The sequence below is a fragment of the Ovis aries genome, chromosome 24 (assembly GCF_016772045.2).
Source record: "Ovis aries strain OAR_USU_Benz2616 breed Rambouillet chromosome 24, ARS-UI_Ramb_v3.0, whole genome shotgun sequence".
Taxonomy (NCBI): domain Eukaryota; kingdom Metazoa; phylum Chordata; class Mammalia; order Artiodactyla; family Bovidae; genus Ovis; species Ovis aries.
In genome coordinates this window covers 4,503,458-4,517,515 of record NC_056077.1, presented here as the reverse complement: position 1 = coordinate 4,517,515, position 14,058 = coordinate 4,503,458, and the positions used below count along the sequence as shown (strand labels likewise).

Sequence of the window (14,058 nt, the reverse complement as noted above, 5' to 3'; positions counted from 1 at the left end):
AGGATGTTCTGGAAACCTTGAAACAATTTATTGTGTTGCTTTATACAAGATTAACAATTTCCACACCACCCCCAACACCAACATAGTCGCTGCACAAAAGCCACAGCCCTTTCACACTCAAGAATTGCCAGCAAGGGGGGCCTGCAGCGTGGTGGCCGGGACGCCTCCGCCTGCAGCCCTCCTTGCCGTGGCTCAAGTCACTCACTCTTCCGTTACCACAAATAAAGCATCAACAAGGAAAAGAAACCTCATCAACTCCCCATCAAAGAAACGTTTCCCTGAGGCAAGAGGCATCGCTAGATTCCTAAGGAGGAGGGCATCCTGCTCCGGCCGAAAGCTGGGTGGTGCCGGGAGGTGGGGGCGCGGTGGGGAGGGGCACCTGGTGTCCTCCCGCCGCTCAGCGCTCTTGGACGGACGGCCTCTGCGCCGCTCTGAGCTCAGCAATACCAATCTCTTCTTTGGCTCTTTTGCTACTACCTAAGACTAGTCTGTAAACTGGAAACCCAAGTTGCAAAAAATAGATATAGTAAAGGGACAAGGACTCCACTTGGCCCCATGTGACACGTGTTGGTTTTTCTGTTAAAAAAAAGTCAGAGCAGAGGCCTGGCCAGCTGGCTGGCCGCAGTCTTGCTCCCCGGGCAGCCGGACAGCCTCTGAGAAATTGCGAGACACCAAGCGTCATATTCTGGGATTCAGGACCCAAAAGAACTACCCATGTCTCCACACAGGCAGGCGCGCATTCTGAAGAGGCTTTTTACTCTCAACATAAGGGAAATGACTTAGCTGGAACAGTCAGTTCAGACTTCACAGGACAGGCAAGCACCCGAAAATCCTTGAGAAGCAGCTGCTGGCTGAGTGGGGCGCTGCCTCGTCTGTCTCCCAGTGAAGGCAGAACCTGCTGTCTGGAGAGTGCGGACCTCAAGGCCTGCTTCTGCACGGCAGACACTTCCCAGGGGCCTGTTCCCGCAGCTCGGCCTGAGCATGGTTTTACAATAAACTGGAATGTCTACCTGCAGCCTGGAACTCCTCACACCCTCAGCCCTCAAAGAGGAGGAGGAATTCGGGGCTCTGCAGCCCACCTGCATGAACTTGGGAGAAACAAGGTGGGGGCCCTGGCTGAGCTGGGACCTGGGAGGCAGGGCCCGGGTGACCTTCCAGTCAGGATGGCCCAGGTTGTGATATGCAACCATAGAAAACTCAAATAAGCTGGCTCTTAGATACAGACATGTCTTTAAAAAGGTCTTCATCTGAGACCCACTCAGAGGGCCGAGTGGACGTGTCCAGTCCCGCTCCACCATAAAGGCACTGGAATTTTGTCTTCCTAGGAACAACATGAAGTGCGGAGAACAGTCTGATTCTATCCAATGCGTTTAATGGTAAGGATCAAAACTGAGCCAAAAATAAGTGTCTTTAAAAATCCTACCACAATTGTTGAATCTACAAAGGTCTTTTCTCTAAAAAGAGCTTCATTGTCATGTTGAGTGGAGAGACTAGCCCCCACGGTGAGCACACGTTGGGTGTTGTGAGTATTTTTCAGAGAACAAGGTACCTCTCCCAGCTGGGGTGTGAGCCGGGAGGATGGAAAGCGACTCTGACCACCAGGGAGCCCACTGTGGCCAGAAGGAGCCCCCGACCAGTAGGGTGCGCTGAGGTACTCTGGCCAAACGCCAGGAGCTGGGCCACCTGCTCTGCCCCGCCACCAGAGAGCCCAGCCCGAGCCGGCGTGCTCCTTGGCCTAGCGCAGCCCCTCCAACGATTGTCTGCAGCAGAGCCGCGAGGCGCCAAGCACCAGGCTGGCCAGGGCCCCCAGAGAAGCACGGGGCCGCTCCCTGAACGGAAGGCACATCACACGTGCCAAGAGACGCTCCACTTAGCACTCACGCCTTCTCCAGAAGAAAACCAATGGCAGAGCATAGTTATCATCCAACTTCTGAGACCTCCTTGTGCAGCTTCCAGCCTTTGCCCTGAAAATCACAACTTCCTCGGTACACTGGGCCCTTTCCCATGGAGCTGAGAAGCGTCTGAAAAACAGTAAGCAAGAACAGAACATAAGACTCTCAGGGTCTCCTTGAAGGCAGCAGTAACCAAACCTCAAGGGGACCACTTCTGAAATAGCAAAAGTCCCCGAACACTGAGTGTTCTGGGGCTCAAATGGGCCAGACGCGCTGGCAGGCTACCTGCGGCACAGGCAGTGTGCTGGCGCCGGGAGGGCAGCCGCTGGCTGGGTGCCGTCTGTGCCACAAGGCCCGCTCCCATTCCCAGCCACAGCCGCCATCCCGGGGCAGAGCCTGGCTCCTCGTGAGGCCTGTCAGATGCACAGCGCCTCTCCACTGCAGACCTGGGGGCTGGAAGGGCAAGCTCACAGGTGCTCATGTTCTGAGCCCACACGGGAGAAAGCAAAGCAGATACCAGTCAGAGCTGAGACAGCAGAAGGCTTCTCACCGATGACCACTCAGTGTAATCCTACAACACGACGAGTGTCTCAAGAGAGACATTCAAGTGGTCTCTTACAGCCCGGACGCTTTTCAGACAGCCTTTTAACTCCAAGAGGAAAAACAGGAAAGAAACGGTACAAGCAAACACTTTTCCCTTTTTTCCTGAAAATTCCACACATCAGTAGTCACGTTTCCAATAGCATTCCAATTATTTCTGTTTGAGAGTGTTACCAAAAGCAAAGAGAGGCAGTGCAGTCTTTCAAATGCCAGCCACTCTCGCCTGGATGGTTCGGAGACCACCAGTTTGTGGAACAAGTCCCTGCTTTCTCCATAGGAACAGGGAGTAACTGCTGACAAGGCTTAGCCTCAGTTTCTTTCTCTGAAGTAAGTATGTTTCTGTCTGAGAGACTTGCAGTCCACCCTTGCACACGGATGGCCTCTGGCATTCACTGTTAAGCATCAGCCTCAGGATGCCGAGCAGTGCAGCCCCCAGGCCGTGCCTGGAGCAGGTGCAGAGCAGCAGGAAGGGCAGCCGGCCCTGCACTACGTGCACCCGAGAGCCACGGTCCCAGGACGGGGCCAGGCAGACCGCCCACTGGGCACACGCTGGCTCGGGGCGCCTGTGCCCTCTCCTCGCGCTGTGAACCAGGGCTTGCAGGCTGGCCCCTTCTGCAGCCACTGCTGTGTGCAGAGCAGACACCAGGGAAGAAGGATGCTGCTCAGTCCTGCCGTGCTCCCAACCCCCCGCATCAGCCTGGACTGAAGCGCACACTGCTCCTCTCCCGGACACACGCTCCGTGAGGGGTCAGGGTCCCTCCTGAAGCCCTGCCACTGCTACCGGACTTCCCCTTTCACTTACACTAAGGTTGAGTCCTCTGTTAGCAAGGCCTGCAGTGCCCCAGCTAGCCCCTGGGAAATCAGCACCATCACCCTTCCAGTCTTGGTTACACTGAAGAGGAAACACTGAGTTGAGGGCAAGAAGTCCTGAGCCGAGTACTCAGGCCACTGCGCCTCCCTCTGTGATCACACAGGGCAAGGCAGGGGTCAGCGTGGGAGAGACTGCATCCCTTGCACCAAGTACCACAGAGACGCCTGAGCCTCCGACGACAAACCCAGACATCACAGTGACGCCAGAGGGAGACGTCCTTGGCAGCAGAGAAGGCCTCTGATGGAGGGGAATGGCCCGCAGTGCACATGGCACTCTGACCACCTGGAAATTACCTGGCAGGCTCTGCGGGAGGTGGGTAGACACGGCAGTGTGCGGGAGAGGCGCGGCACGAGGCGGGCTGGAGTGCACGCCGGCCAGGAGACCTGAGAGGAGACGACAGGGAGAGGGAACACCACACACTAAGGCCGGGAGCAGCCTGGTCCTGGGCGCAAAGCCGGGGGTGAGAGGGCTCAGCACAGCGCCGGGAGGCCGCCCACGCTCACCCCCAAGACACACACAGGAACCCAGCACGCGAGAGCGGAACCCGTCGGTCAGAGGCCCAGGGGCCCCTCCTGTGCTCCAGTATGAGGGAGAAGGGAGATACCTACTGTGGCCGAGGCCGTGGTGGAACGTCCCGGGGGCAGGGCCGGTGACGATGGCATCCTTGGAGACCCCCGCTTTAGCAGAGGAGTCAGCACTGAAGGAGATCACGTGGAGGGGAAGCTGGGAGATAATCCCCAAGGGGCTTGAGTTCAAGGCCCCAGGGAGCTTGGGACTGCCAGCCTTATAGGATGAAGACAGCAGGTTCAAGGATGAGGAGCCGGTCAACAGCACAGCCCCACTCGCTCCTTTCTGGGGAGGAAGCACAGAGAGGGGTCAGGAGTCCAGCCCCATCCAAGCCCACTCACAAACCAAAGCTGGCACCGCACCGGGGGTGGGTTGGAGAGGGGTACATGCATGTTAGCCGCCCCTCCACTGCAGCCCCGAGGAAGGACCATCGCAGAGAACCAGCACAGAAGGGCTCCCCGAGCAGCGTTCACTTTACAAAGCAGGTATTAATTATGCCTCCTTTGTGCAAGAAAGGAAGGAGAGAGTATCATACATGGATACCAACCAATACAGGGATATAGCAATGTGTATACGTCCATCACACACACAGACACACAGACACACAGACACACAGACACACACACACACACACAGGCATTTACCTTTGGTTTTTACAAAGAAACAGAAAAGACCTAGAAACTAAGGAACGCAGTTACAAGGGCTGGAGAAGGCAGGCAGAGGCGAGTGAAGCTTTGCTAAACACATCTTTCTATCAGTTTGCTCTTTGCAACCACACTATCCTATATATGGGAAAAACGGAGGGGAAAAAAGCTCTCATTCCCCAACCTTCATCCAAACTTCCTGTAAGGCATCACTCGAGGCGAGCCTCAGTAACCAGGGGCCAGGTCACGGCACCTTTGTCTCACGTGTGGAGTCTCCCCAAACCCAGCAGAATCACCCTGAGAAGTACCAGTCTTCCTGGTCATGACATCCCTGTAACTGACCACCTGAGGGCAGGACTAGCTTCACATGCTCGCTTGGAGAGATGACAGGCAGGAGGCCGTGCAGGGCGCATTTCCTGACTCCCTCTGGCCATCCAGATCCACAGCCTCCCTGCAGACGCAGGGCTGCCCAGTCCTGCCCTGCTCGTCCTTCCCAGGAGACTTTTCAGGCTTCCTGGGAGTCTGGCCACCAGAAAAGAAAAAGCCTGAAAACAGGAAGCCCGGTCCTCCTTCCAAATGGCAGGCTCACCGTTCCTGATGCTCACCGTGAGCATCAGCTCTCACTCTCAGACCAGAGCGAGGCCAGTGGCCCTGCCCACAAGGCCCAAGAGGGCAGCGGGCTACAGCAGGACACTCACTGGCAGGGAGGTAGACGATGTCACGCTGCTCACTGCACTGGGCTTCAGAGAGGACGTCAATAACTTGGCCACACCCTGGGTCCCTCCACTAGAATCTCCATTGGGACCACCGGGAGGGGCCACCAGGGTCAACTTCTGGGGTACAGGCGGCTTCTTCACTGCAGGGCCAGGGACAGGTCGGCTGGCGGATTGTCCTGCGGAGGGAGGCTGCAACGCGGGGAGCAGGTTCCCAGAAGCAGGGCTCTGGACCGGCGTTCCTCCAGACGAGGGGCTGCCAGACGACACCCCATGTTTGGAGGCAGAGCCCAGGAAGGGACTGGTCTTGTAGGGAGGTCCTGAAGAGATGGCTGAGTGTGGTTTCGCTGGATGGCTCACGGCAGCAGAGCATGAAGCTGGGGTCTTATGAGAGCTGCTGCTGGAGGCTGGCGTGCCTGACGCTGGCGTGGAAGCATGGAAGCTCTGGCTTTTAGTCGCTGTCTTGACAAGCTGCAGGAGGGATCGGTGACACTGAGGGGAGCCAGGCTTCGGGCCCTGAAGCTTATTAACGAATGGAGCCGGAGGGGTGAAGCTCTTCTGTGGCTGCGTGCCAGCATGAAAGACCTTGACCTGGGGGCCGGGCATGGCAGTGCCCGCCGGGGGCACGTGAGACGTCCGCGGCAAGCCATGGTGCTTGGCTTTCGGCTGCTGCCCTTCCGGTGGGCCCTTGCCAAGAGCAGCCTGACAGGACAGCTCTTTGTAGCCAGAACTCTCTGTTTTTTTCTCCTGAGAGGACTGCCCCAGGGCCAGCGCCTGTTCAGCCAGAAAATTGAGGGGTGACTGCAGAGAGCTAGAGGGTGGAGGGGCAGAAGGAGGGCTGGGCTTTGGAAAGTTCCTTTTTTCTTCTGGACATAGAATGCCCGCGAGCTTCTCTGCAGGCACTTTCACGGGTGCGGGCAGCGGGAACTCTGAGCTCCCAGCAGCCCTGCTGTGCAATACAGCCAGTTCCTTGGACACTGCCTCCAATGAGGAGGCAGAATTATGGACCAAGTCTCCATCCAACGAGTCCTCCAGGTTGACAGGAGCAGGGTGAGCGAGGCTGCCAGATGCCTGGGACGAGAGCTCCCTGCTTGCGGCCCCCACGCCCTGGCCTCCTCCTAGGTGCTCTGAAGGCAAAGCTGGGGGGCTGCCCATCTGGCCTGATGAGACGGACACCTTCTTATCTGGCTTAGCAGATGATTCCTAGAGGCAAGCAGAAAGGCTCGCGTTTATAAACGTCCAAAGATGCCAACTCTGGCCCTGCTGAAGGGGACTCAAATGTGAGAAAACATACAGGCAGCGGGCCTTCCAGTTTGATCACAAAGCCAAGGAGGAAAGGAGCAGGCGGCCTGCATGGACTCAGAAATGCTACAACCCCACCACTCTCTGGCCACGGCTGGGTGGGGCTGGGCTGACCCAGGCATTCTGCCACCGCAACACACACAAGGAAACCGCGTTGTTTCTGAAAAACTATACGACTTGAACAACAAGATGTGCTCCCTTCCAGCCCTGCTTTCACTCTCTCCCTCCTTGGTTTCGTCAGCACCTAACTCCCCTCTGGGCTCACAGTCTGTCCTGTCACTCCCGCCTCCCCAGCACCTGGTGCAGTGAGTCTTAGGGACATCAGAGGAGATCAACAGACACTTAGGAATAACTGATCTGCATGCTCCTTCCCTTGGGCTGTTCAGGGACGATGAGGGGCGCTACAGAGCCTCAGGAATTGGCAAAAATTTTGGTGAAATGGCAATTTTACTACATCGAGAGAGCTCTGCCAACATCAAAGTCATTCCACAGTCTTCAGCCATCGCACTCCCCTCTGCGTCTGTCAGTCAGCTGGACAAAGCCTCCTGCCTGCCAGATGCCAATCCAGGCTCACCTGCACTTGGCTCAGGGGCGCTCTTCCCTAAAAGGTAAAGACAATTCACCAAGACGACCTCATTTAACTCCACAACAACCCCAGGAACTGGCCAGGTAGGTGATGTTTCCTAGACATGGGGCTGGAGGGCACTAGTGGCCCAGGTCAGGTCTCTGTCCTGCAGACCCTAGGCCCCTCCTGTGGGCCAGGCTGCCTCCTGGTACAGCCTCATCTTGAAGAGCTGTCCCCAGACCAGCAAAGCTCCATGAGCTGCCAGAGCATGGGTGCAGAGAGCTAAGAACAGGCGGCACATGACTGGGCAGGCTGACTCACCTTCACCTTCATTTTGCAAGAGGCCATTACTTTCTTCTTGGCCCTGTGCAAAGGAAGGAACACAGCAAAGAGTCAGAGGAGATCCTCAGAGATAAAAATGCCAGTAGTCCTGACAAGTGAAAACATTTAGACACTCACAGAATTGACGTCAGGTGCCCATGGCCTCGTCTGCTCTCCTTAAACAGAGTCCTGGAACAAAGAGACACGGGGAAGTCCTCACGAGCCCCTGAAAGCAGTCTGCTCCCCAAGCCTCCCCACCTCCCTGGTATGCAGGGATTGTCACCCATTAATGTCAGGGGGCTGCTGAGGGGGCCTTACATAGCTGCCTGGCCACCTGAAAGCCACAGAGCTAGGATTCCCCCCAAAAAGCTATGACTCTGCCCCCAGACCTCTCAGAGTGATTCCTCCCCTAAGGGCAAGAGCACTCTCCTTACTACCTGTTCTCATCCCCTTCAAAGGCACAACTTTTCCCAGAGAAGCTCAACAGAATTTTCTTTATGCCCTTCCCTAAGTACTATCAGGAGTCCAATCTACAGTGAGAAGAGCAATTCCACTTGAAGGGACTCTAAGAGAAGGCCTGCTCGACCAAGAACACTCCCTAGCTCCACAGGGAGGGTCCTGGGAACACGCCAAGCAGGAAGCACCAGGTGTGGTCTCCCACCTGGACAACTACACTACACTAGCCGAACCCATCTGACGGAACCACTCTGTAATCTCAGAGGCTGTTCAAGCTTGCAGCTTCCAGGGGAGGACTTAGACGAGTAAACTGTGGTTCATCCTGGCTCTCAGCAGAGGAGCAGCCGCCCAACCCCCACCTGGTGGCCCGCAGCTGCAAGTGTTCCTGGAGCAGCTTGCACACAGCTTGTGGGAACCAGCATGGGAAAAGGACCTTGTCTCCAAAGACCGGGGACCTGTGCTCTGTTGGCCAATCGCTGCTTCTGGTCATGGGGGTGGGAGGTGCAGACACAGGGCAGCAGCCCACTGCTGCTGCACCACTGGCTGAAGCAACTGCCAGGGGATCTACAGGGCCAGGACCCCCGCCGCCGCCGCCGCCGCCGCCGCTGAGTCGCTTCAGTCGTGTCCGACTCTGTGCGACTCCAGAGACGGCAGCCCACCGGGCTCCCCCGTCCCTGGGGTTCTCCAGGCAAGAACACTGGAGTGGGTTGCCATTTCCTTCCAATGCATGAAAGTGAAAAGTGAAGGTGAAGTCACTCAGTCGTGTCCGACTCTGTGCGACCCCATGGACTGCAGCCCACCAGGTTCCTCTATCCACGGGATTTTCCAGGCAAGAGTGCTGGAGTGGGGTGCCATTGCCTTCTCTGAGTACCCCCTTTAACCTCTTCCTTTTTATCATTTTTCCCCCTTTGGAAGTCAGATGTTAAAGACTAGAGCATTAAAAAAAAAAAAACTACATATGTGGGAGAAATCAGAAAGTGACTGCATGTGCCTAGGGAAAAGCTTGGAAAACACGTAAGAATAACACGTTAAGTTCACACCTCAGGCTGATCCTTGACATAGAGACAGCCTATACTAAAAACGAAACACAAAACAAGCAAACTCCAGGGGGGAGAATCTGATTTTCGGAGTTATCACATTATTAGATTCAAATGTCTGCTGTTCAACAATAACAACAGAAAAAACACACACGGTACATAAAGAAACAGGAAATATGGCCCATTCAAAGGAAAACACAAATCAACAGAAACTGTCTCTGAGAAAAGTCCAAATGGCAGATACCCCAGAAAAAAAACAAAGAACCTGAAACAGGACAATGAAGATGATTGAGACTGAGGAGCAGAAAGACAAGACTGAAGAAAAGTAATCAGTCTGAAGGACCCATGGGACCATCAAGCGCGCGCGCACACACACACACCCTCACAGCACGCACGTCCCCAGAAGACAGAGAAAGGGGCCCAGAAGAGTGAAGAAATAACGGCTGAAACTTTCCAAATGCGAAAACAGACAATGTAAGCGTAAATATGTGAATATAAATATCCAAGAAGTGCAAAGAACTCCACATAAGTTGAACCCAAGAGACCCACACCAAACACACGATAATCAAACTTACAAAGGCCAGCGACGAGGGCAGAATACTGACAGCGCCCAGAGACCACTGCAGCATCACCCACGAGGGTCCTCAATAAAGTCACCAGCAGGCTTCTCACCAGAAACTCTGGCAGCCAGAGACAGGGGGCTGACACAGTCAAAGTCTCAAGTAAAAACAGTGTCAACCAGGAACCCTGTATCTGACGGAACTGACCCTCAAGAGTGGGGGAGATGTACATCAACTATACTTCAATCAAAGAGTGGAGGATATCCCCAGGTAAGATAAAAGCTGAAGGTGTTCATGATCAAAAAATCTATCCTGTAAAAAATGCTCATGGGCCCTGAGGGTGAAATGAAAAGACAGCACCTCAAAGTTACATGCACAAATAAAGATCTCAGAAAGGTGAATAGACAAAGACCACTATAGAAGCCAGCATCATTATAACAATGGTGTGTAATCATACTTTTTAAAGTATGATTTAAGAGACTAATACTAATTTAAAAGCTAGTAAATATTATTATGACTTTGGTTGGTAACTCTAAATCTTGTCTTCTACATAATTTAAGAGGCATTTTTAAAACTATTAGTTTATGTTTTAGGGCACACAATGTATAAAAATGTACTTCTGTGACAGCAGCAGAGCTGTATGGGGGCAGAGTTTTTAGATGTTAATCAACTTACAGAAGTATTAGCAACTACTTTAAAAAATAACAATTCAACACTCTAATCAAAAGGCAGAGACTGGCAGAATAAATAAAAAACATGATCTGATCTAACTACATGCTGTCTGTTGCAGCTGCAGTGCTGTGGTCAATTGTGTCCGACCTGGTGCGACCCCATGGACTGTAGCCCACCAGGCTCCCTCGTACGTGGGATTTCCAGGCAAGCTACAAGAGCCAAAGACAAGAAGAGATTGAAAATAAAAGGACTGGAAAAGGTACTCCATGCAAAAATAACCAAGAGAGCAGAGGCAGCTATATTAACATCAGACAAAACAGACTTTAACTCGAGAAAGGTTACAAGAGATATAGAAAGCTATTACATATTAATAAAAGGTTCAGTACAGCAAGAAGACATAGCGATTATAAACATTCATGCACCTGACAAACCTTTAAAATATATGAAGCAAATACTGATGGAACGGAAGAAACAGTTTCACAATAAAAGCTGGAGATTTCAGTACCTCTGCACAAGAGAGAATAATGAGACAGAAGATAAAGCAACAGAGGACTTCATACAATAAACCAATTAGATATAACAGAGAGACACTTTCTCATTTGCACATGGGACATTTTCTAGGATAGATCATATATTAGGCCACAAAGGAACTCTCGGTAGATTTTAAAAGACAGATACCATACAAAGTATCTTCTCTGATCACAACGGAAAGAAGTTAGAAATCAGTAACAAAAGGAAAACTGGAAAACAAAACTGTAAGAAAAAGGCAGATACATTAGACAAAACAACTTTTAACAACATACTTTTAAACGATCAATGGATCAAAGAAGAAATCACAAAGACAATTAGACAATTAGAAAATACTTAAAAAAACAAATGAAAATGAAAATACAACATACCAAAATCTATAGGACAAAGTGAAAAGTGGTGCTGAGAGAGGAAATCTTTAGGTATAACTGCTTACATTAAGAAACAAGGAAAAAAAAAAAAGAAAAGAAACAAGGAAGGTCCTGAATTTTATAAGGAACAGAAAAAAGAAGAACTAAACCTAAAGCCAGCAGAATGAAGGATATATTAATAATAAAGACTAGAGAAGAAATAAGCAAAACAGAGAATAAACAATTATAGGCCTATTTAGACTTCCTATTTTTTTCTGATTTAGTCTTGGTAAGTTTTGTCCATTGGACAAAACTTTTCTAGAAACTTGTCCATTTCATCTATGTTGAAAGACACTTATCCATAGAGTAAAAAGGCAATCCAGAGAACAAAGAAATATTGGAAAATTATGTATGTGATAAGGGATTAATATCCAGAATACATAGTGAACTCTTAAAACTTAGCAACAAAAAAGCACACCAATTTAAAAATGGTCAAAAGACTTGAATAAACACATCTCCAAAGATGATATGCAAATATACAGTTAGTACGTGAAAAGATGCTCAATATCACTAATCACTAGCAAAGTGAACTATGGGGCACCACCTCATATTCATCAGGATGCTTACTACCAAAAAAACAACAACAACTGTTGGTGGGGATGTGGAGAAAGTGGAACCTTGTGCACTGCTGGTGGAAATGTAAAAAGATAACAGCTATCATGAAAAACACTACGGTGGTGCCTCAAAGTTAAATACATCGTCATACAATCCAGCAATTCCAGTTCTAGGTGTACATGAAAAAGAGCTGAAAGCAGGGTCTCACAGAGATGTCTGTATGTCCACGTCCACAGCAGCATTATTCACAATAGCTTAAATGTGGAAGCAACACCAAGTATCATTGATAGACGGACGGATAAGCAAAATGTATATATACAGGAGAATATTATTCAGCTTTAAAAAGGAAGTTAGTTCTGATCCATGCTATAACCGATGAACCTTGAGGACATTATGCTGAGTGCAGTAAGCCAGACACAAAGACACTTTGTATGAGTCCACTGATACGAGGTACTTAGAGTAGTCACAACCAGAGTAGAATGGCGGCCTCCAGGTCTGCGGGGAGGGGAAACGCACAGTTGGTGCTGCTGCACAAACATGTCAGTGTGTCTAACACCACGGAACTGTGCCCTGAAAGATGCTAAAGTTTACATTAAGCATATTTTACCACTCCTCATCCCCAAAATTTTTTTTAAAAAACACTAGTTATAGGAAACTTTCTCTGTCTATTGCAGATACAGTCCATTCATGGAAAGCTATGTAACACAAAGTAGCCTGTTACAAAAGTCTGGCACTTGGCTCTAAGAAGTAGTCACTCCTGCCAGTTTCAAATAAGAATTCTGTTCAGAAAATTAGAATGTTCCTGACATGCACCTGCCTCCCAACTTCCAGTAGGTGCCATTACGTCACAACGGAAAAGGGCATACAGCCATAGAACTTTAGTGGGATAAAGAATGACAAAGACAGAATCCCACAAACAACTCCCTCTTCCCAGGGAGACAGAGAAGCCCCTAGCTTCTCAGGTGAGATGATAGTCCAATCCATTAGCCTGTGACTCCGAGGGTGGGGCTCTGGTGGCCTGGCACAGAAGAATCACTCAAAACATCTCTTTACCACAGGATTGGGCTTCCCCTGTAGCTCAGCTGGTCAAGAATCCCCCTGCAATGTGGGAGACCTGGGTTCAATCCCTGGGTTGGGAAGATAACCTGGAAAAGGGAAAGGCTACCCACTCCAGTATTCTGGCCTGAAGAATTCCATGGTCCGCAAAAATGCTCCACCCTAAGGTCACACTGACTACACTGGCTGCCCACGGGCCCTCACCTGGCCTGCATCCAGCCTTTGGGCCAGAGAGGTTTGACCTCGGCATCCAGAAACGCCTTCACGTAGTCCTCCCAGGACTGGACCTTGCTCTTCTCCAGGTCAAAGCTCTCCAGCTTGATCTTCACCACCTGACAGAGCAGCTCCCTGCGCAGCGGGCAGAAGTCACAACCTTTAAACCACCCGAACGCTCCTCCAAGGTTTCAATCATGTGCTTTCAGCAGCCCTCATTAAAGAAACAGGTTCTAACCCTCATCAGAAACACAGGAACATGCTCAGACACTGGCCCCACAAACCCTCCACTGAGGCAAGGTCCCAGTTTGGGCACACCTGATTTCATCACTCCACTGGAACTTCTTCCGGGGTCCCATTATCCTCCGGCCCCCTTTCTCTTCATCTTCCTCCTCATCAGAACAGACCCGTTCTCTCTGCTCCTTGTCCTTCTCCTCTTCCAGCATCCTAGAGAGTGGGAAGAATTAGGCGGGACCCTAAGGTCACCACAGACCCGCTTCCTCCTGCCTACCGCCCCCCTCTCCAGCCCCCATGACGTCTCAGGAGAGGTGAGGATGCTGAAGGCAGCGAGGGGCGCACTTACTTGGCGGCCTTGGCTTGCGTGTGGGCCTGGCACTCGCCCTGGTACTTGGCCATCTGCTCCGGCATGGCCCTGCCAATGGCTTCCTTAAGTTTCTGGAGTGGCTCCTTCAGACGCCCACCCTGCTAAGAGCAAGACCAGTCATGAGTCTGGTTTACATGTCACTTTTTAGACTGAGGACACACTCTAAGCATAGCCGACCGCAGAGAGGCCGTGCAGCAGCGGGTCGCGCAGCAGCAGCCGCAGCAACTGTGAGTGTGTGCCACCCTCTCCACTGGGCCCGAAGCCACAGGGCTCCCCTGCAAGGTTACCCACCTGCTCACAGAGGTGCAGTTTTCGTGCGCGCTTGACCAAGGTGTCTTTGCTGCAGGGCAGGAAGGAAGCAAGGTAGGCATACACTCCAGAACGGGTCTGGCTGCTCAGCTCCCGGGTCTGCGCCTCTATGCTGAAGAACAGAGCACAGTTACCCACCGCAGCACCTCTCATCTGCAGGAGCCAAGAGTGGGCCAAGCCTTA

At 51.8% G+C, this 14,058-nt stretch overlaps 1 protein-coding gene and 1 long non-coding RNA gene across 6 annotated transcripts in view; one reads left to right on the top strand and one right to left on the bottom strand.

Moving 5' to 3' along the window:
• Window positions 1-6: 6 nt before the first annotated feature.
• Window positions 7-14,058, bottom strand: part of UBN1 (ubinuclein 1) — a 32,094-nt gene continuing 18,042 nt past the window's right edge. Inside the window, exons 9-18 of one of the 5 annotated variants that reach the window (XM_027961714.2) lie at window positions 13,858-13,987; window positions 13,546-13,667; window positions 13,281-13,409; window positions 12,954-13,097; window positions 7,614-7,664; window positions 7,476-7,518; window positions 5,273-6,490; window positions 3,972-4,215; window positions 3,657-3,746; window positions 7-2,021 (exon numbers count right to left, since the gene is read on the bottom strand). In XM_027961714.2, the coding sequence (XP_027817515.1) occupies window positions 1,972-2,021; window positions 3,657-3,746; window positions 3,972-4,215; window positions 5,273-6,490; window positions 7,476-7,518; window positions 7,614-7,664; window positions 12,954-13,097; window positions 13,281-13,409; window positions 13,546-13,667; window positions 13,858-13,987 (2,221 nt within the window). In that variant the 3' untranslated portion in view covers window positions 7-1,971. The remainder of the gene's footprint in view (window positions 2,022-3,656; window positions 3,747-3,971; window positions 4,216-5,272; window positions 6,491-7,475; window positions 7,519-7,613; window positions 7,665-12,953; window positions 13,098-13,280; window positions 13,410-13,545; window positions 13,668-13,857; window positions 13,988-14,058) is intronic. The other 4 variants (XM_015104069.3, XM_027961715.2, XM_042240654.1 and 1 more) reach the window with 4 other exon arrangements.
• Window positions 6,486-11,211, top strand: LOC121817911 (uncharacterized). Its single transcript, XR_006058008.2, has 2 exons — window positions 6,486-9,798; window positions 10,319-11,211. It is a non-coding gene; the product is annotated as an uncharacterized LOC121817911 (long non-coding RNA).